The sequence below is a fragment of the Pelodiscus sinensis genome, chromosome 9 (genome assembly GCF_049634645.1).
Source record: "Pelodiscus sinensis isolate JC-2024 chromosome 9, ASM4963464v1, whole genome shotgun sequence".
Taxonomy (NCBI): domain Eukaryota; kingdom Metazoa; phylum Chordata; order Testudines; family Trionychidae; genus Pelodiscus; species Pelodiscus sinensis.
Genome location: NC_134719.1, coordinates 59,852,702 through 59,874,778, shown reverse-complemented (window position 1 = coordinate 59,874,778; position 22,077 = coordinate 59,852,702). Strand labels below are relative to the sequence as shown.

Sequence of the window (22,077 nt, the reverse complement as noted above, 5' to 3'; positions counted from 1 at the left end):
GCTTTCGCCCAGGAGAGCATCCACACTGCATGGACACTCTTGCACAAGAAAGCTCTGATGGCCATTCGCAGAATGGCCATCAGAGTACCTGTGCTTTTTCCCATAGGGGTTTCTTGCACAAAAAACCCTCCGAAGCGTCCACACTTGCCTTTCTGTGCAAGAGCTGTAGTGCAAAAAGGAGTTATTCCTTGTGGGGAGAGGAATAACTCTACCAGCGAAAGCCCTCTGTTCTGCCGATTTACTTGTGCAAAAACACACTTGAGGTGTGGATGTTCTGCCGGTTTTTGTACAAAAACCTGGTAGTGGAGACACTGCCAAAATGTTTTTTTGTTGAATGTTTTATTTTCTAGTGCGGTGTAACAAACTGAGATACATGAAGCAAAATACACATTCAGTGCCACTCTACATACCGTCTTAGTACCAATGTACTAACAAGCCAATAGAATATGTATAAGAAAGCTGTACCCTTGCATCGCTGTGAGACTGAGTGGAAGAAGAGATGTTTGGAATCCCAGGATTTTGATCTATTTCTCACCCTCAAACTCAAGAGAGCTGATCAGAACTCCCCCCTGAACCAGCCATTACCAGGTAAGTCAGCTGGGTAAATCTACAAGTTAGATTGTCACAAACAATGTAAGCCACTACCACGATACAGCCTGCTTGTAGATTGGGACTCATTCACACTAAGGATGTTAAGAGGCAGGTAACTGGGTAATAGTGTAATCAATACAAATTGTATCACTACACGATTAGTCAATAAGGGTATGTCTACACTACCACCCTAGTTCGAACTAGCGGGGGTAATGTAGTCATCCGCAGTTGCAAATGAAGCCCGGGATTTGAATTTCCCAGGCTTCATTTGCATGAAGCCGGCCAGCGCCATTTTTAAATGCCGGCTAGTTCGGACCCCGTGCCGCGCGGCTACACGCGGCACGGACTAGCTAGTTCGGATTAGGCTTCTAGACACGGATTAGGCTTCTAGCCGTGCGGCACGGGGTCCGAACTAGCCGGCATTTAAAAATGGCGCCGGCCGGCTTCATGCAAATGAAGCCTGGGAAATTCAAATCCCGGGCTTCATTTGCAACTGCGGATGACTACATTACCCCCGCTAGTTCGAACTAGCAGGGTAGTGTAGACATACCCTAAGAGAAGGCACTTAGAAGGAGCTACCCCCACTGCAGTTCTGCAGTTTAAATTTAGTAAGAGCCGGGCATGCAGGCAGCTCCTGGACCCAGCAAGAATTGAGACTGAGCGAGGCTTCCTCTGTCTCGACTTGTGCCAGATCCAGCAGCCCCCTGTCCACAGGGGGTCCCAGCAAAGAGCTGGGACTCTCTGCAACCAGGGGCTGCTACCGGAGGCTGCTACCGGAGCAGCCCCTGTTCATGGCCAGCCCTGGCCGTTGCAGACGGGCTACTGCTGAAGCAGCGTGCCCCATCACCAACCACACCCCACACTGCTGCCTCTGATAGAGACAGCAGAGCGGGAGGGTGGTGGTGATGGTGGTAGTGACACTGCAGGGAACCAGCTTTTAAGCCAGCTGCCCCCAGCACCAGCTCTTGCTTCCCTTCCCCCCACCCTGCTGCCTCTAATATAGAGGCGGGGGAGGAGGAGGATGCAAGTAGCCTAGGATTATTGGGTAGGTGACTAATCAACTACTCATTTAATTCACTCACACTCCTTTGATAACTTGCACATTTAATGCAGCTGTGTGCAAAGTATGTATTGATGACAAAGCGAAACATGATATTGGTGTCAATTATCCTATAAACAGGTCTTACCCCCTCGTAACTCCCTTTTACGGTTTATCATTCTGGCTCTCTCTCACTCAGAAACATCATACTCCCAACATGCGTCAGAAGAGGCACCCCAAAAAACACAAGTCTATATACACTGTACTCTCGTCCTGCTAGTAGGCAGGGCTGGGCCGAGACATCCCATGTGTCTCTGCTTGATAATGGGTACAGAGTGATTAAGATTACTGGAGTTGTTCACATTCCCAGCATTATTTCCTTTCACCCTAGTCTTAGCTGACAACTTGGCTCCTGAAAGTAGTTACAGTCCAGGGGGAGCAGCAGATGGGACTATACGCTGGTGAAGATTTGGGATCTAATGTCTATGGAGACTCTTTCCTTGTACAGAATTAACAGCTATGCTAACTATGTAGCAGTAATAACCATACCACGCAGATGCCAGTGGCAGAACTGGGGTATGGCCAAGCTGCAAAGCCTGCATATTTCTCCCACTCACGTGTTGCTCTCTGTTTTGCCTCTCCACTGCAGTTCTCTGTTAAATATTAGTGTATTGACCTCTGGGTTTGAATTTATTTGATGATATGCATATTATTCCTCTCACAGCAGAAGAGATTTGGTTGCTTAGTACTGTTATTTGTTATACACACATTTAACCTATTCAGTGGGGCTATTTCAATAAATGTCTTTTTGTTCATATAAGTATCTGTGCAAAGACTATGACATTGTCTTGTGTGAATGAGACCATCATATTTGCCTTTAGATATGACTCTGGGTACGTCTACACTGTGTGAATTTTTTGAGATACCAGAGGTATCCCAAAATAGCTACCCCGTGTCTACACAAGCCGTGCAGTTTTTTAAAATATATTTTGAAATAACAGGCATGCTATTTCATTATCCCAGTAAACCTCATTGCATGAGGGATAAGTGATGGCTCAAAATAGCGTGTTATTTCAAAATTTGGCACTGTGTAGACACACCAAATTTCAAAATAAGCTACTTCGAAATAATTTCAAAATAAGATGTGCAAATGCACCCTCAGTCTCTCAGGGCAGTGATAACAGTATTACTTTAACTGTCTTTGTATTTTTGGCTTTTGCACAAATTAAAAAAAAACCCACCACCAACAAAACCCCAAGGCCAGGTAAGTAACATTTTGTAATGTTGTTCTGACAAACTGAAAGAGTAGTCTGTCCATTAGCATGGCAGTAGTCAAGATGTAATCTCACTGGATGCTATAGACACAGAGTTGTATAAAATGCCCGTTCAGGTTTCACTGGCCAGAGACAGAGTGTGGGTGTGCCAAGTTTAATATGTACATTGTCAAACATACCCTATATGGCTAAAGCACTAGTGCCCCAATAGTACATGCAGCACAAAGGTGAGGCCACCATCAAAAGAAGTGACAGATCTCAGTATGGAGTTTGATCCAAGCACCCATCCAGCATTGCTTACTGGACTCTGTCAATAGAGATCACTGTTCTCTTTTAATGTATTGGATTAAAATTTGGGGTGTCAAATTGTCAAAATGGCCATCAGTTAGACCAAGTCTGAATGCCACTGCCACAAGCATACACTGTGGACGTATTGTTAGCTTAAACCCACACTAGAGCCAGACTGCAAAAATAGCGAACAGAGTAATGCAGGTCAGCAATGTGAAAGCTGTCTCTGTTTTTAAACAAAGATTCAATTTCAGTAGAAACAAAGATGCTAAGCACAGGAGAGATATCAAGCTCCTTCACTCACCTAATAATTGCACCAGATTTGGATGCTTGATTTCCTTCATCACAGCAGCTTCTTTCAAGAACTCCTCCACCTCCATGGTATCTTCCTGGAAAAATGGGACAAAAGAAAAAAGGCAAATCCCTCTTAATGACTCTGTCTGTTTTAATATTCCGGTGATCCAACTCAGAAACTGGAGATGAATTCTTTAGCATCTGTTTCTCCCTGCTGGATTCATCAGTGCACTAGTGTTGCAAAATAGCATGTCTATTCTTTCCCACCCTTTATCATACGTGTTGCTGCTCTGGCTTTGAACAAATCAGAATCAAAGGACTCCATAACCTCTGACTCAGCAAATCGAACAACTGCAGTGTTGTCAAGCAACTTTATCAGCCTATTGACTGATCTATACAGACCAGGGGTGGGCAGGAGAGCCTCCGTAGGCCAGATCTGGCCTGCCAAGCTGGTTGATCCAGCCCACAGCCGCCCTGCCGCTCCCCCACCTCCAGGCCAATGAGACCTAGGGACAGGGGAGCATGCAAAATCTCCTCCCCCCACCAGGCGGTTCCCTCTAGGCATCACACACCACTTGCAGGGTGGGGGCGGAGGAGGCAAAGACTTCATGTGCTCCCCTGCCCCAGACTGGACTGGGCTGGGGGAACTCAAGAAAGGAAAGATGCCCTGAGGTCAATTATCAGCAGTTCCTTTGACTGATTAAGGAGTAGTTTTGATGGGTTATGCAAGGAAATCCTGCCAAAGCATCCTCACCTGGAAAGATAACAGCTACAACTCTACTGCATAGAGTGAGATTTAGCATTTTACTGTACTTAGTGGTAACACAAGGAATCTGTAGACCTGTACCTGTAAGATACTAGCTTAAGCAGTTAGCATTAGGCCTCGGACCCTTATGCTAATTTACAGGGCTCGCCAGCTGCGCGGTTCTGCGCTCTGTGCATGCACAGATCGCTCTGTGCCGGCTCTTCCAGGGTGTAATCTACTCGCCACAAGCGAGTAGATTACATTGTTTGTCGAGCCCTGCTAATTTAGGACAGTGATCTCTAGCATAGAAAAATGGCCTGGCAGTTTTGGAATTGGGAATAGCATACTAAAGGGCGCGGGAGGGGGAGAATTTGTGCATAATAATATCAGATAATTGCTGGAACAGTTTGGATATTTTACAATGGATCACTGTAGATGCTTAACCACAAACTTGCATTTGTTGAGCTGCCCCTCCCTCCATGTTGCTCTGTCCTGCAGCTGAGCTGCTCCCAGGATTCTCCAGCTAGCTGTGCAGAGCAGGGGATGGAGGGAGAGCTGAAATCAGGGTGTCCGCCTGTCCCTGTACTCCATCTCTGCAAAGCAGGGGGTGGGGAGAGGGAGACCCACAGTGGAGCGGCTCTTGTTTGAAGCACAGATGGCGAGTGACTCAGAGGAGTGCCAGTCTTAAGAGGCAGTGTCCTGTTTCTAAGATTTCAGAGCTCATGTGTGCTCTCTCTTCCATACACTTCCCCTCCCATACTCCATTCTGCAGAGTGGAGAAAGGGGGAGACAGCAAAGCAGCTTTCCCTCTCAGACAGAGTGTGGCTTCTCTCAGAAACTTACCCAGCAGCAGCCAGCGCGCACACTCTGTCACTGTCACACAATCACAGTCTGTGCCACACTGTTTCTGTACCACACACACACACAATCTGTTACACACACAGTGTGTCTCACTCTCTTTGTCCCTCTGTAGTCCCCAGCCTTCCTGGGACCTGTGACCACATACCAAAATACAGGCAGTGGGCCTCCCTGTGAAAATTACTGTCCACCCCTGCCATAGGGTGAGGAAATTAAATATGGACAAGAGAGGCTGTGCACTCAAATGAACATATGAGTGCACAGCCTCTAATATAGTCCTAAGCCCTACTACAGGGCAGACCCCAGTATAAGGGTGGGGGGAGGGTATGTGTGCGGTTATTGAACTTGCTTTGTATGCCAAAGACAGAGCATGTTTTTTTCCCTTTCATTGTCAGATCCCCAAAGAAATGTGTGGGTATGCATGCAAGCAATGGTACAAGCATTAACAGTAACTTGTACTATTATCTTTGGAGGTGGTTTGGGGTTTTTGTCTCTTTACTAATTGTGCTAATAACGGCAGCGAAAGCTTTGTTGTCCCTCAGTGTAAGTGCCTTTGTTGTGCATATCAGGATTCCCTGCCAGACACTGAACCCAATAAGCTTGATTCTGTTGTGCCTGCTACTGGGACTAGAATCTTACAATTCCCCAGATCTTTAAATGAATCTTAATTGGAAGTCAACCATCAATAAGCACTAAAGATTTGGATTACACAATGTTGGAAATTAAATGAAGGTTGGGAAGGGGAAGCGAGGGGACACTGTTGTTTGTGAAGTTTTCCAGAGGCAGGATTAGGGTGGAGAAGTAGTTTTTCTTACTCTCTGTTCTCTGAGAAGCCTCCATAACCTGTTTTCTTCTTCCAGGTAGCTGTTCCAATAGTCCTGCCTTGGAAACTCAGTCTCCATGGAGAACAACAGACTTGACTAGGGAATTCTAATTGCTTTTAACCCACACACAGACCATAAAGTTTGTTATCAACCTTTCATCCCTACAGACTACTGTATAGTCAAGTTAGGGTTTCCTCCACTCAATTTCCTGATGTATTTGGCATTAGCAGGTGCCAAATGTTTCAGAACCAAGAGCACACTGCACTCTTCTGCTGGCTAAACACACATTTCTAAAGAAACAGTGAGGGCCTAGCGGTCTTAAACCCACCTTTAGTGTTTTCACAGCAACCGTGAGATTGTATTTCTTCCAGACACCAACGTATACTTCACCATACTGCCCTCCCCCAAGTTTGTGCTTCATGGTGATATCCGTCCGTTCCATCTCCCACTTGTCATGGATCGGGGACACTCCATAGACTGTGGGCTTATTGCACTTGGGTGCTGGGTAATGCAAGGTTGTCACCAGTCCATCTGCCACTGTAGAATGATGGTGAACTAACTCTGCTAATGTGCTGAAGCGGCTTTCAGCTGTCACGTACACCTGATGAGAAAGGATCAAGAACTCATTTAACACCAAAGCTTATCTGAAAGATTTCAGTGATCGTATAAGAAAGGTCAGTAAAAACATTCAAATAAATGAGAGGAATTTAGAGTCAGTTTTGCTCTTTTTGATAGGGAAATAGATAAGCCACTAGGTAGGGTTCACATCTGCAGTACAAGCAGATTTATTTTAATAAAGTAGGGAAACTACAGCTGCTGGTGTGATTAGCTTCTCTGATGACCTTCCCCATGCTTTCCATAATTTTAAAACCAAAACTACAAGTGCAGTCTCCAGTCTCTTTAGGACCAGTGGAATCTCCCTCAGATACGACACACCATCCCTTCACTGTGCCAAAGGCAAGCAACCATTGGTTCAACAATTCTCACATATAGACCATTCTTAACAGGGCCAATTAAAACAGATCTGTAGTCACACCAAACTACCACCATTCTACTCTCCAGTCACCCACTTAACAAAAGACTATTAACAGGATTCTCAGAATGGGAAGCGACAGTCTAGGAAGGAGTACTGCAGAAAGAGATTTAGGGGTCATAGTGGACCACAAGTTAAATAGGAGTCAGTGTGACACTGTTGCAAACAAAGCAAACATGATTCTGGGAGGCATTAACAGGAGTGTTGTGAGCGAGACACGAGAAGTCATTCTGCTGCTCTACTCTGCACTGATTGGTCCCCAATTGGATATTGTGTCCAGTTCTGGGCACCACATTCCAAGAAACGTGGAGAAATTGGAGATGGCCCAGAAAAGAGCAACAAAAATGATTAAAGGTCCAGAAAACATAACCTATGAGGGAAGACTGAAAGAACTGGGCCTGTTCAGTTTAGAAAAGAGAAGACTGAGAGGGGACATGACAGCAGTTTTCAAATATCTAAAAGGGTGTTAGAAGGAGGAGGGAGAAAAATTCTTCTCCTTGGCCTCTGAGGATAGAACAAGAAGCAATGGGCTTAAATTGCAGCAAGGGAGGTTTAGGTTTAGGAAAATCTTCCTAACGGTCAGGGTGGTTAAACACTGGAATAAATTGCCTAGGGAGGTTGTGGAATCTCCATCACTGGAGATATTTAAGAGCAGATTGGATAGATATCAGGAATCATCTAAACAATGCTTGGTCCTGCCGTGGGGGCCGGGGACTGGACTCGATGACCTCTCGAGGTCCCTTCCAGTTCTAGGATTCTATGATTTCTTATGAAGTGTTATTTCTTGGATTAGGAGAGATCGCATGGACAGACATTCCCTCTTTATGGTTAAACCAATAAACCTCTCACTTGTACAAGACAATTGAGACAGCACTTCCCATTGTGTCCCCTGGAGAGCGCCTTACCTTTCCATCTGTGGTGGTATTGATCCTGTAGTGGTAAACACGCCCCTCATACCTGAGGGAGATGGACAGCTGCCCCGGGCTGCTCTCACTTTCACGAACCAGGAAACTGCCATTGATGAGGCTGCTCAGCAGATATTCTGCCGCACTGCGCGACACTGGCCCATGATACCAGGAATGCTTCTCCAGGCTGTTCACTGGTGTGATATAGTTGCTTGGCACCCATCCCTGCCCGTTCTTAGAACATACCTCACTCCACTCACCATTCTGGTTGTAACCTAGGACTCGTAGCTTCTCACCTGAGGATGGGGACAAAAGGGTGGGAATCAAGTTGAAATCTTGTGAGTCTTCTTTGAGTACACGTACCACTGGTTACCTAAGCCACCTTTGCAGCTAGGGGACACAAGTCTTTGGCAAAGGCCCTCTAATACAACCATCCCAAACTGTTCCATATAATTTTTTAAGTAGATGAAAAGTAAAATTCAGAAAATGGATACAGATGAGCTTTTAACATAGATTTAAAAACTGAGGGAGGTAGTTTTGACAGCTGTCCTGCTCCTCAGATTTGGAGCTAAGACACTATTCCCTAATTACTCCAGTGTGGATATTCAGATATAACTTACTTAACATGCAACTACATTTTCACCTATGTTAACCAGTTCCAATGCTTCCTCTGGTTTAGATTTGTAAAGCAGGAAATGAATTCTTTTCTAGGAGGTTGGGGCCTCATTCCAGGTTGGACCGACCCCTTTTAAAATAGCAGTATAGCAAGATTCATTTTTTCTGGCAGCCATTGACAGTAGTACCAGGAAACCCCCTCACTGATGTTTCTTGGTATATGTAAAGAAATTTTCAATTTCCTTTGAGTTGGGACAACAGGACTGTGAAATGTGTATATGGACAATAATGTAAGTAGTAAAGTTGACACGCCTGCATACAGATTACCACGTCTAGGTCAGTAATGGGCAACCTGGGTTAATGAGTGGGTGGCATAAGTGATCCCCCTTCATCTCAGTGAGCTGCAAGCTTGTCATAACCAGGATGGCTAGTTTTGCTAACTGCACTTGCATACCTAAAATTTATGGGGGCTGCCAACTGAATCGTAGCAGCACTTTGATTGGATGCAGAGGGAATGTGCAGCTCTCACAGTCAGTGTTGTGTGCAATCAGCCCGCACCTCACTTCACGTGCCCTACTTCTGTGTGTGTGTCACTTGAGTACTATAGGGAGGAAAAAAACTATGCCTAAGGAAGCCAGTGGAATCTGACAATCCCTTGCCTGCCAAAATATCACGTGGGCCACACACGGAATCCCAAATGACCACATGCAGCCCACGGGTTGACCATCACTGGTCTAGATCTTAGCATCACACAGAAAAGTTAGAGAACGTTTATTTTAGTAACTGTTTAGCTGGAAAAAAAAATCATTTACACAGTTACTAAAATGCTCCTGGGAGCGGTCGACAAAGGCTTCCCCGTCGACTGAGCCATGTCTTAACTGCCGCGCTGTGCCGACAATCAGCTGATCCGGCACAGCGCGGCGGCCATTTTTATTTTAATGAAGCTGGGGATATTTGACTATGTCAGGTAGCATATTTTACATGCCTCTGTCGGCAGAGGCATGTAGTCTAGACACACCCTGTATTAGAGGCAGCACAGAGGCAGCAAGGGGAAAGAGAGAGATGTGTAGTCATTTTGGATTAACCGATAAGCCCAAGCATATTGGTTTATTGTTTAAATGACTATACACTCACATCTCTAGTATCACAGTCCTACCACTCAGTGTTTCTCAAGCTGTTCAGTTACCTATCCTTGCTGCCAGCCACGCTATTTAGGGAATTCCTCCTTCCTTTTCCAAACTATCTGTATGCACATTGGCAGCAGTGCTGCTGGAATTAGTTTTCTGTGGGGATTGAGATACTTGTAAAACCAGCAGCTGCTGACAGGAGCAGGGAAGAACTAGTGTTTTGAAAGCTGACCGTTTCAAAGCAGGCACGGTATCAACTTCTCACTGCCGAATACTTAGTTTTGTCACTAGTGCCCAGCACCACTGAGGCTTATGCTAACTGCTCCTCAACCAAAACCCTGTGTTATCAAAGGTGAAGGATATATGGTGATACTAGCAGTGAAAATTAGAGCTATAGATAGGCCTAACCCCAGAGTTTACTTATTTCTGAGGAAAAACTATGAAACGTCTCACATTGCAATGGGAATGTTAAGAATCAGGTGGCTTTTGGTGTATTAGGATAGAAATAATTATGCTCACTGGATCACCACCAAGAACCAACTACAGATAGTAACTTCTGCAATTATCCAGTAGGTGTCCCTTTTACACAAAGAAAACACCTACTTGCAAGACACGAATCAGCCATTTACAAAAGACCATAATCTACTTCAGATACATTCCCTTCTTCCACTCTCCTTAGTGGAATGAAGTGACAAGTGATTCTAGTATAGTCTTTTCTCACTGTTAAATCCATAGCTTTAGCAGGGAAGGAGATAATGCTGAATGATAATGCTGCCATCTGATGTCAGGTCTACACTATAAATTTAGGTTCATCCAGCTCCACCGCTCAGGGTTGTGAAAAATTCACATCATTAAGTGAGGCTTTAGACACATCACTAAAAGTCGGGCAGCGTAGCCGCAGTTTGTCGGCTCTTTTGCTAACAAAATGCTGAGCAGAAGTAGCTCCTGCTGGCAAAACGCTATTTACTCTGATGCTTCTTGTCAGCTAAACTTATCTTTCGGGGGGGGGGGGGGGGGGGGTCATTTTAATACTGCTGAGTGACAAAAGTTTTGTCATTCGGTTGCCAGGGTACACACAGTATGACACAGTTACGCCTGCCTAACCTCCACCATCAACAGAGCTAGGTTGAGAGGTCAATGGAAGAATTCTTTTATCTACTGCCTCCTTGAGAGTTGGATTAACTACAGTGATGGGAGAAGCCCCACCCGTCGATGTAGGAGTTCTACGCTGGCATAGCTGCAGTGTTGCAACTCGGCTGCTGTTAGCGTGGAATACATTTCCCCTTTAAGGCGGCAGAGAAACTACAGTTCATGTTGAGCCATGCTTTCCCTCTAATTTAGGACAGGCACATGCTACCATCCCAGCTATCACAGATCTGTGACTCAACACCTTGATAAGCACAAACTGAAGCCACATAAAGATGTGGAAAAAGTACAGCACAACTTACCTTTGGTGATGCTGAGTGTGTTGTCACCGCTTGCTACAAAATCATAAAGTGCAACAAAAAGATTGGGATCGCTCTCAGTGGCTCCAAGCAGGTTCTCCTTAGAGCTCCACCTGATGGCTTCAGTCAGTGCCTGGGGTTCAACATCACACCCATAGGGGCGGTGAAGGGCCTCTGGACAAACAAAGCAAGAGGAGGGAATTTATGTACGACAGCTGTGAATTTGTCAAAACCCAATGCACACAAACAGTTGCTGCTACAGCAGCATTGTGAGCACTACATGGAACAAAAAGTACAGATTTTGCAAGAATGGATGTTGTATATCAGTCTAGGCATCACAAACACAACCTGTGTGACCACAGGATATCAAGGTTGTTAAAGCAAATATGAAAATATATAGTAAATTGTGTTGAAACTGAATTTCATCAGCTTTCTTCAAACTCATTCCTACATTTTGGAAGTTCTTCCACAAGAGAAAGGAACATAAGTTTCTAAAGATGAAGTTCGGGTAAGATTGAGAAATCTTATACAGTGCGGAGGGTAGGGAAGGGGGAGTGTCAGACGGGAGTTGGCCGGCTCCCCATGAGCTCCGGCTCTCGCCTGGCCCCTCCATGTAAATGTGTAGCCACTGAAAAATTCAGTGTCTACAGGTTTACAAAATTGCATTTTAACATCCCTAATGGGGATGAAGATGCTGATGTCCCTAATGGGGAAGCCAGTGAGAAATAAAATAGGGAAGGGCCTGAGCACGGTCCCAGCAGCCGGCAAGCATTTGGCATGGATCCACTGGAGGTCAAGGCTCAGTGCCAGGAAATCAAAACACAGGGATTTTCCTGTGAGAGGCATTCCATTTTTCTACTTTCTTCTCCCCCCACATACTACATTTTCATGCTACTGTAGTAAACATGACTGGTTGTGATTGTGACTGTTAATTTCACAATCCTTTATTTCTTAGCGGCACTCCTGTATAGTTACATACACTGTTGTTATGCTGGCAGAGTTTATAACTATCCTGAAATCACAAATATGCTTCTCAGGAGGACTGTAAGCTTATGTCTGGAGCGAGTGGTCTGTATTTGAGGTCTCACAGAGGTTATGTCTTTTCCCAGCATAATCTGCTGATTTTGGGACTGGTGAGTAACATAACTTTTTGTCTAGGTCAGGAATGTATCTTATGCACCAGTAGAGCCCCTCAGGCTCAAAAGTTACAAGCTCCACTAGCAACAACAGACCTGCAGCTAGGTGTTAAGCCAGTGATATTTTCCTCTCTAATGTTTTGCGGCAGGTATGCTCAATGTTTTTTGCACATGGATTACTGTAGCCTTATTGATACCAATTGGTTTTAGAGAGTACGAAAGTACCACACGGGTACCATAAGACATGAGAAAATCCCAATGGATAAATTATACGCAAGTGTCTGTATATTAGCACAGCTGCCACGTATATACACGTCAAATAATTAAGCACACAACTGTGTTGGTGGCAGCAGACAGGAGCACCAATTCCTACAAGCAGCTGTCTTAATGGTAAAAATAAATAGCAATTAAATAATACATTCATTACACTCTTGTAGCGCCTTCCATCAAAGGCATTCAAAGTGTTTTAGTGCCTTGGGCAAGGTCACACGTCCAGGGCTGGATTAATGCAGGGGCTTAAGGGGCTGCAGCCCAGAGCTAAAAGATCTCCAGGCTGCTAGAAGTCCAGCGGCCAGCAGGGCTCAGGCAGCGTGCTTGCATGTTATGGCCCTATGCTGCTCTCAGAAAGGGACGGCTGCTGGCCGGGGGAGGCAGCTCTGCGCACTGCCATTCCCCCACGCTGGGCTGAAGCGGTGAACACCAGCTCCCAGCAATCAGGGAAGCTCTTCCCATTGGCATTGCCTGTAGGCCTCCCTCTCCCCAGAAGTTACCACTGGCCAGGAATCATGGGCAATGGAGGCAGCATCTGCAGGCAAGGACAGGGCATAAAGCCACACACAACTCATCCCCCATGGCCACAATCAGGAACATCCGGCAGATTTTGGCAGCAGCACGGATCCAGAGCAGGAAGGAAGCCTGCCTCAGCCCTGCTGCGCCACAAACGGGAACTGCCCATGGTCAACATTCTGCACTCCAAGCCCTTGCCACAGGCCCATAGCCCCCTCATCCCCAGCCCCACGCCAGAGCCTGCACCTGCGGTCAGAGCCCTCGCTCTCTCCCACACCCCAACCCTCTGCCCCAGCCTGGAGCCCCCTCGGGCACGCTAAACCCCTCATTTTTGGCCCCACCCCAGAGCCTCGCTCATGCCCTGAGTCTCCACCCCGGCCCAGGCCCTAGCACACTGCGTGTGATCATGTGACCACTCCTGCACACACCAAGCCTGAGACACAGGAAGTCTTCTGGCTCTCAGCCCCTCTCTACTTTAGCCTAGACAGTCCTCCCTTAAAAGGGACAGAAATGCTCACATGCGATATGAGGGCTTGCACGCTCTTTAAAGACATTTGTACTTTTAGCCTCAAATTACATCAGTCAGCGTGCAAGTGTATTCCTGGTTGCAATTATGCATTTGCTTTAAAGACCGAGACTGTAAAAGAGCGCGTGCACACACACACACACACACACACAAGCCATGGTGGCTAATAAAATGAGCAACCAGCCCATACTTAGAGAATGGCTAGAGCAGATGTATATCCAGTTACTATGAATCTAGCTGTTAACTTCATAGCAGGAGCAAAATATCAATTCAGTTAGTAATGCTGCTGAATCAAGCCCCACAACCAGTCAAGATCTTCTAGCCTGCCCACACACAGCTCAACAGAGGATACTTTAACCAGAGGGAAAGCCCAGACCAAAGGCAGCAGGAGGTATGCCACCTGTTGCTTATTCCATAGCCTTGAGCAACATTGCCCACTTCAAACCATTTGTGGTACTATACAGAGTTGCCAATAGGAATTCAAAGCAGATGTGGAACTATCATTGCTTCCTAGTCAAACTAGAAACCTCTAGTTTTTAAACTCTAGCTCCTTTTAAACTTTTAGCTGGATCATAAAGTAATTAATGTTATAGTACTCCTGCATTAATCTCTTCCAGAATGAAGCCTTACAATCTAGAAAATCACTTCTCTTCCAGACTAATTACATCATGTTCGATCAAGGGAAAAGGTGTCTCATCCATCCCTTTCCCCTTCCTGTTCTTTGTTCCCATTGGAGAATTTACTCCCTTCCTGCCACACACACTTTCCGGTTCAGCCAATCTACAAGGTACTTTTTTCCCACGCTACTGTTACTTCTCTTCCCAGCACAACACTGAACAAAGAAAAGTTACAGGACAGTCCTAAACCTGACATTTCAGAATCATAGCAGACACTAACGTTCTCTCTGCCTCTGAAATACAATCTGTATAACTGATCAATATGACACATTTTAATGATAGTCTTTAAAAAAACTTCACAAAAACAGAAAACCTCAGATTTGCTATAGCTAATCTTGTCCTATAAGGAATAAAGAGACATTTCTTTCTTTTCAAATCCTCTCTTCAGAATACAGAGCAGCACAAGCATTAAGGGCTGTTGTACAGCATTTCCATACACCATACCTCGGAAATCAGATAAACCAGAATCAGAGGATTCATTGCAGAGGCAGCAAAGCAGATTCTCTTTTGTGCCATAACCGCTGGACTGTAGTAGAACCGTTCCCAGGATCATGCTGTGCTTGACAGGAAGCAAAAGAAACTGACACACACAAGCAGTCTAAGCATTCCACTCCCAGCACAAGGCATTCCATGTGATTATTACTCACAGGACTGGGAACCAATAGGAAAAGCATCGCTCCTAAAGTAAGAAGAGGCGTCACTGAGAAAATAAATGTGCTTAATCTAGCTACTGTAGCTAGAAGCGTAGTAAGGGTGGAGCTTCCCAATGTGCTCTGGACAGTGTAAGGAGAAGGTAGAGAACAGACTGGAGAAGGTAGAGAACGGAATGCAAATTGAAACATCTCGGGCATCAGGCAAGTTAGTCTTGTTGTGTTTAGAAATTAAGACAAGAAGAATCATGCTTCCTCCAAGGAAATTGCTAGCTTTCATTCAAATGATCCTTCATGTCATCAGTGAAAGGAAACCTACATGTTTTGTTAATGAAGTTCCAAACAGATCACTTGTTACTTCCATCCACCACTGTCAGACTGATTATTTTTTAAATGACTAATTTAAATAGACCAGTTCAATGTTGTAAATTCCTTTAATTTTTAGGAGAGTTCTCTGCATTACCTTTGATGTCTGTTAGGATTTAACAGCAGTAAAGGAAAAAAAAATCTTCATCCCAGGCTGAAGGAGTTGAAACCAACTATATTTAAGGCCCTTCCCTTTCAGTTTGTATTTTAAATTGCCCAGGAATTGGTGGATTTTTATTTTTTTTAAATTAAAAATGGAAGAAAAAACAGTAAAAACCAGGAACAAAACACTGGGGAGGTGCAATCTCCCCCTGGCAGCTAAGGAAGCTTTTCCACTCCTTGCAGCAGCTGGGTGGTCTCAGATGTCAGGACACAGCTTCTGCAGATTTCATTCTCTAAGCAAAAAAGTGGATGGGATCACCTTGAAAGACCAGTCAAAAGGGAGTGGAAAGCTGCATTCCCCAAGTACTGGTGCCCTCGCCAGACAGAGCCGTTTCCTGACCCTTCAGTGCAGCCCTGCTTGCTTCCCACGTGCAGGCTGTGTCCAGCAGGGAAGCAAGCCAGGCACTACACCAAGTCTATGGAATAGAGCCAGCAAACACAGCTCAGAGCCACATTTAAGTAAGATGCCTGGCTTGGTATGCAATTCTATTTATACATGTGGGTAAAATGTATTATTTTTAATTATGAGCTGCAATTAAGAAAGGGATAAGCTATAAGGAAAATGCATTCAATTAAAGGTACCAGCTTCACTTCAATTGCTATATGCTCTGTGTCACTACATTAAAAAGGCATCCAAAATAGAAAAGGACTATATAACAGGGTAGCTTGCCTTGTGTCCTGAAGAGCCTAGGGCTAATATATTCGGTAATCAGGCTAAGTCCCACCAGGGGGTAATGAGGCCCCACAGACAACCAGATTTAAGTGGGGATAAAGTCCAGCTGGGGAAAGATTTGAAATGAGAGCTAGATAGAAAGTTCAGAGCTGGACCAAAAGGCAGGAAGGCTAGGGAGACCTTGACCAAAGCAAAGAAGTGACTGAGGAAGCTCGCCATGTGTGGAGGTTTGGGAGGGACCCTGCCTAACCAGGGAAGTGATTGGGAGCCCCAGAGCAGAGCATGGTACAAAAGGTAGGAAGTGGCCCGGGGGATCACAGCAAAGGTAAAGGCATAGCAGTTGCTTGGTATAAGCCCATAAAAAGGATCCTCAAGCCTAGCAAAGGAGATGCAAATTAAGCCAAGGACAGGCTGAGAAAGAACCCCACAGAAAGCAGAAGTGCTTCTTTCTCTTCAAGGCACAGTTGGACTTTTAGTTGGAACCAGTGCTTTTTTTGTGACGGTACTGCCCAGTATGCAGTACTAGCACCTCCAGACACAGTACTGGCACCTCCAGTCAGAGCTCAACAATTTTTCCCCTGGAGTGCTGGCACTTTTTTTTTAAACACAAAAAAAGCATTGGTTGGAACTACCAGGATGTTGGAAAGGGTGAACTAAAGATGGTTCCCTAGCTAGAGGGCTCAGTTACCAGGCAGAGAAAGCAGTGGAGTGACGATAGGCAGCGGCTCTAGCCCAGCCAGAGAGTGGCAAAGCCACACCTGGCTGTGAGGGGACACCTAATGGTGAGTGAACTCTAGTACCAGTGATTATTCAGAACAGGTCCTATCCTTTTGTACCATGTTTGTAGAGTTTATAGTCTAAATAGGTAAGACAGGCACCCAGTGCAGAAAGGTGGAACACCCAAGCAGAAAAAAGAATGTTACATCAGCAAACAAATTCCACTACTATGGTGAAATCTATATAAAATCTCTATAAAATCATGACGGTGTGGAAAAAATGAAGAGAGGAGTTATTTACTTTTTCCCATAATACAAGAACTAGGGGTCACCAAAAGAAATTAATAGGTAGCAGGTTTAAAACAAACAAAAGGAAGCACTTCTTCACACAATGTACAGTCAACCTGTGGGACTCCTTGCCAGAGGATGTTGTGAAGAACAGGCCTTTAATAAAGTTCAAAAAAGAACTAGATAAAAGCATGGAAGATAGATCTATCAATGGCTACTAGCTGGGATGGGCAGGAATGGCGTCCCTAGCCTCTCTGTCAGAAGCTGGAAATAGATGACAAGGGATGGATCACTTGGGGTATGTCTAGACTCCATGCCTCTGTCGACAGAGGCATGTAAATTAGACATACCAACATAGTCAGTGAAGCAGGGATTTAAATATTCCCTGCTTCATTAGAATAAAAATGGCCACCGCGTTGTGCCGGCTCAGCTGTTTGTCGGCTCAAACCGGCAGTCAAGACAGGGATAGGTCGACAAGGAAAGCTGTTGTCAACCGATCCTGTAAATCTTGTTTCATGAGGCATAAGGGATCAGTCGACAATGGCTTTCCTTGTCAACCGCTCCCCGTCTTGACTGTCACTTGGAGCCGACAAACAGCTGAGCTGGCACAACGCGGCAGCCATTTTTATTCTCATAAAGCGGGGAATATTTAAATCCCTGCTTCATTGACTATGTTGGTATGTCTAATTTACATGCCTCTGTCGGCAGAGGCATGTAGTCTAAACATAACCTCAATGACTACCTGCTCTATTCATTACCTTTGGGACACCTGATATTGTCGGAAGATAGGACATTGGGCTAGAATTAAGTCTGACCCAGTATGGCTGTTCTTATGTTCTATATTTCCACCCACTCAAGCAGCAGCAAAAGTACAGACACTGACAACGAAGTCAAAGAGGCAATATGAAGAGACACAAAGACCTGAGAGATAGTTGAGGAACAGTGTATACCCTTATGATGAGAAATCCAGTACAGTTACATCCCTATTAGCAGAACAGATTCCAGTAAGACTCCACAAGTATGAATTGTAAGGAGGTCTAGGAAAGGGTGTATATCTTCAAATATTAAGTTATGGTAACATAACTTCAATGCAATATCCTTCATATTGGGGATACTTGAGAAAGAGGAAGCTAAAAACAGTGACTTTTAGCACGTGAGTGCTATACATCTCTCCTTTTCCACAGAATTCCAAAGTATAGGTTATTTAGGAAGACTTGCTACCAAAATGTCAAGTTGTTGTTAACTTTATAATCTATTTTGAAGTGGCTTAAGTGAACCTTCCACAGTTCTGAAAAAGGTTTGTGTGCCATACACATTTCCAGAAAGATCAAACACATAGAATGGCAGAAATAAATTTGAGGGAGGAGACAAACAACTTTTACTGCAAATTAATAGCTGAAAAATAACACACCCATCTAAGATTAAGGTTACGTCTAGACTGCATTGCTCTTTTGGGATACCGGAAGTATCCTGAAATAGCAACGCTGTGTCTTTAAAAGCACTTGCTATTTCCCAAAATAGCAGGCGCACTATTCCGGCATCCCTGTAACCCTCATTCCACGAGGGTTAAGGGGTTTGTTGGAATAATGCCTTATTTTGAAATTTGGCGCTGTGTAGACAGTGTCAAATTTCAAAATAAGCGCTTTTGATTTAGACTTGAAATTATGCAAGTTGCGTAGCTTGAGCAAATTGTTTAGCTTATTCTGACAGGTGCTCTCTAGACACACCTAAGTGAGCTAGAAGCATCTATAAGGGTATGTCTACACTGCATTCCTCTTCAAAAAACAGGAATGCAAATGCGGACGAGAGAAATTGCAAATGAAGCGCGAAATTGCAAATGAAGCGCAGATTTGAATTTCCTGTGCTTCATTTGCATAATCGCATCTGGCCGCTATTTCAAAATAAAAAATGCTGCGTAGACGCGGTTATTTTGAAAGAAATCCTTTCTTTCAAAATAACCCTTACTCCTCAAAAAATGAGGTTTACCGGTTATTTCGAAAGAAGGGGTTTCTTTCAAAATAACCGCATCTACACAGCATTTTTTATTTTGAAATAGGGTATTTCAAAATAGCGGCCGGACGTGATTATGCAAATGAAGCGAAGGAAATTCAAATCCCTGCTTCATTTGCAATTTCGCTCACCTACATTTGCATTCCTCTCTCAGAAGAAGAATGCAATGTAGACATACCCTAACAGAATAGCTACCAGACAAAGTAAGTTTGTTCTGCAGATGCCAAGTAGAAACTATTCACAACCTCAGAGAACATCCCAAACCACCTTTTTTCCAAATCAACTTTTGTTATGACTCCTGCAATGTTTGGTATTTTCCTTAAACTCACCATTTCTGGAATAGTATGATTCCATTAGAATCTCAGTTTTTGTTTTTGTTGTGTTTTTAAAGTAAGTTTCTAGTTCTCGGGATTGCAGAGAGAGGTTTGAAAACATGAAGTTAAAACCCAAAAAGTCAGAAAGGAAAAATATCAAAATGGTTTTTAAAAATAATATTTTTAAAGTTAATCTCATGGCTTTATGAGGCAAGACTGATGATTTTTTATTTTTGCGTTTGGCAATACTGCTTACCTTTCTGATGATATTCCGAGGACAGAATTCCCCAGGTGAGCTGATACAATCTCAGTTTCCAGTACATCAGTTTAATTCTTAAACGCAATCCTAAAATGCACAGTACTTCCTGCTCAATTCCATCAAACCACAATGAATATTCAACAACTATCAAAACTGAGCAGTCACTACAAGCACCAACACACTCTGGCTTTAAAAAAGTTTCCAAAAACTCACGTTAAGCACCAGCTGCCACACACACTTCAAGATTATGACTATTTTCTTTGTTTGACCAAAACAGATTTCATACTGCTTTTTTGTTGAAACATAGGAAAAATATTTTTAAAAAGTTAAGTCTTTCATGCCCCTTGCTCCTTCAGATGTATTTGTCTTGAAAGAACAAATAAGTTGAAATTGTTCCTTCCTTTCCAAGAAAGACAAGCTCAAGTCGAATACTACTGCCTCTCACCCCCATAAAAATGAGAGCAAACCAGACAACGAAATTAAGGGCTTTTCTGGGTCTCACGTCTACAGCATGAGACCTCCCACTGTGATTCTGATATTCAGAGCAAAACAACTCAGTGGTCTTTTATGCTTAGAGTTATAGCTGTGCCAGCCCTGTCTCTATGTGACGGGTCTCTTCTCCAGTTTCTGAGAGAAACTTCTGAGTGGAAGAAAGCGTGTACATAATCACAGACATACGTGCACACACGCTATATTTAGGTACTGGCTGCAGTGTCATTTCCTGCTGGCTAAATCAAGACACTTCTTAGTTGGCGCAGTTGATGCAGACAAGGGACTCCATTCAGAAACCTAATATCAATAGCCCCCAGACTGCCATAGGGGAATTCATAGCTGGACTCAGACAGCTTTTCAGGTTTATATCATTGCATTTTTTTTTTCAAATCTGCTGGCAGCAGTATTTACTCACCAGGCCTTTCCACCTAGCACTTAGGGCCATAATGGGCTCATTGAAATTACTTGAGGGGGAAAAAAAAGTTGTATTTTCTGGCTGGAGGTGGAGGTAAAACACCTGTCTAGCCCAGAAAACTTCAGTAAGGAACTCAAACAGATACAAAAAGGCATGCTTATCATTGTGTATGTTAATAGTAATCACTGTTACACAGAGAACACAGAAAAAAGACGGTGAACAAAGCTGCCAACTTTTAACTATTCCTTTGCCAATTAAACATACTAAAAGACTGACTCCTGGTAGGCTAGCTGTGTTAATGGAGGACAAGGAAATTCATCATCATCATCATCATCATCATCATCAACCACCACCATGGACTCAATGCCTGTTGGTGTCCGATGCCTCCCTCACTATTTCCTTCCATCTTTCCCTGCCCAGTGCTGAGCAGCTTAGTTTCTGTAGACTAGCTCCAACCACACCAATCTACTATGTCATCTACCCATTCTCTGTGGGGTCTGCTTCTCCTATTCGGACCATCCATTATGCCAAATACCAGGGTCTTAACTTTTTGCTTGTCGTTCATTCATACGGAATATTCAAAGAAATGAAATTAGTTGGGATTTACTCTTCATCCCAAAAATGTTGAAGATGCCAATTCAAGATCTACTTTTCTAGGTAATAAAGATTAGGAACCAACAGAGATTGAAGCATCAAAAATAAGTAGTATTGAAATAAACAGATAAACTTACGAACAAATTATTACTCCGACTGGATACATCAGTGACTTGAGATGAAGCCTGAAGTGCTAACAAACCTAGCCATTTAAATGGACAACGTTTTACCTGCTGGTAAACAGACGTGATCCTGGGAATCACCCACCAATTGCCTTCTTTCAAATATCAGAAAAAATGAATAAAACTAACTAAAAAAAATAGAGTAATAATTATATAATAGGGACAAGCCAGCACCACTTAGGCAAAATAAATAATGCCTCCAATCTATAAGGCCTGAGAATGTCAACAACACAGAGGAGAACCATCTGACAATTTGGACTTTCAGCAAGTCTTTGATAAAGTCTCTTGCTAGTGGCTATTAAGTAAATTAGATATGTGATGGGTTAAGACTGACACTTGACGGGCTGATCATATCACTGAGGTCACATGGGACACCTCCCCACCCTTCCCTGCTGAGCCAGAAGCAGTGTTCTTCCTCAGCAAAGGCATAGAGTTGAGGTCACAGCCCACAGCAGACTAACACAGATACAGAGAAAACAACAAGCAGTTCTGTGGCACCTCAGGGCATGTCTATACCACAGCGTTATTGCAAAATAACTCACGGTATTTCAAAACAACAAAGTGAGCATCTACACAGCAAGCCAGTGACTCTGAAATAATTTCAAAAGAACGAGCTTCTGAGTCCCAATTCTGTAACCCTAATTTCACAAGGAATAATGCCTATTTTGGAATAGTTATTTTGAAACAGGTGTGTGTAGACAGCTCAGCTGTGGTTATTTCAAAATAACTGGCCTCCAGGGATTCTCACGTGTCCTGGTAGCCACTCTGTCCACACTCATCAGAACTCTATAGT

General features: G+C 44.0%; 2 protein-coding genes across 6 annotated transcripts in view; one reads left to right on the top strand and one right to left on the bottom strand.

The window, feature by feature from the left end:
- Positions 1-22,077, bottom strand: part of ABL2 (ABL proto-oncogene 2, non-receptor tyrosine kinase) — an 83,267-nt gene that overhangs the window by 16,626 nt on the left and 44,564 nt on the right. The window contains exons 1-5 of one of the 3 annotated variants that reach the window (XM_014575449.3): positions 19,599-20,808; positions 11,042-11,212; positions 7,852-8,147; positions 6,242-6,514; positions 3,497-3,581 (exon numbers count right to left, since the gene is read on the bottom strand). In XM_014575449.3, the coding sequence (XP_014430935.1) occupies positions 3,497-3,581; positions 6,242-6,514; positions 7,852-8,147; positions 11,042-11,212; positions 19,599-19,665 (892 nt within the window). In that variant the 5' untranslated portion in view covers positions 19,666-20,808. Of the gene's footprint in view, positions 1-3,496; positions 3,582-6,241; positions 6,515-7,851; positions 8,148-11,041; positions 11,213-14,607; positions 16,956-19,598; positions 20,809-22,077 lie in introns of those variants that run through there. The other 2 variants (XM_014575448.3, XM_075936854.1) reach the window with 2 other exon arrangements.
- TOR3A (torsin family 3 member A) overlaps positions 1-22,077 on the top strand; it is a 52,268-nt gene that overhangs the window by 28,083 nt on the left and 2,108 nt on the right. The window contains exon 6 of one of the 3 annotated variants that reach the window (XM_075936857.1): positions 5,950-6,247. The exons of 1 other annotated variant lie outside the window; for it this stretch is intronic. In XM_075936857.1, coding sequence (XP_075792972.1) covers positions 5,950-6,023 — 74 coding nt within the window. In that variant the 3' untranslated portion in view covers positions 6,024-6,247. Of the gene's footprint in view, positions 1-350; positions 758-5,949; positions 6,248-22,077 lie in introns of those variants that run through there. One more of the 3 variants, XM_075936858.1, reaches the window with a different exon arrangement.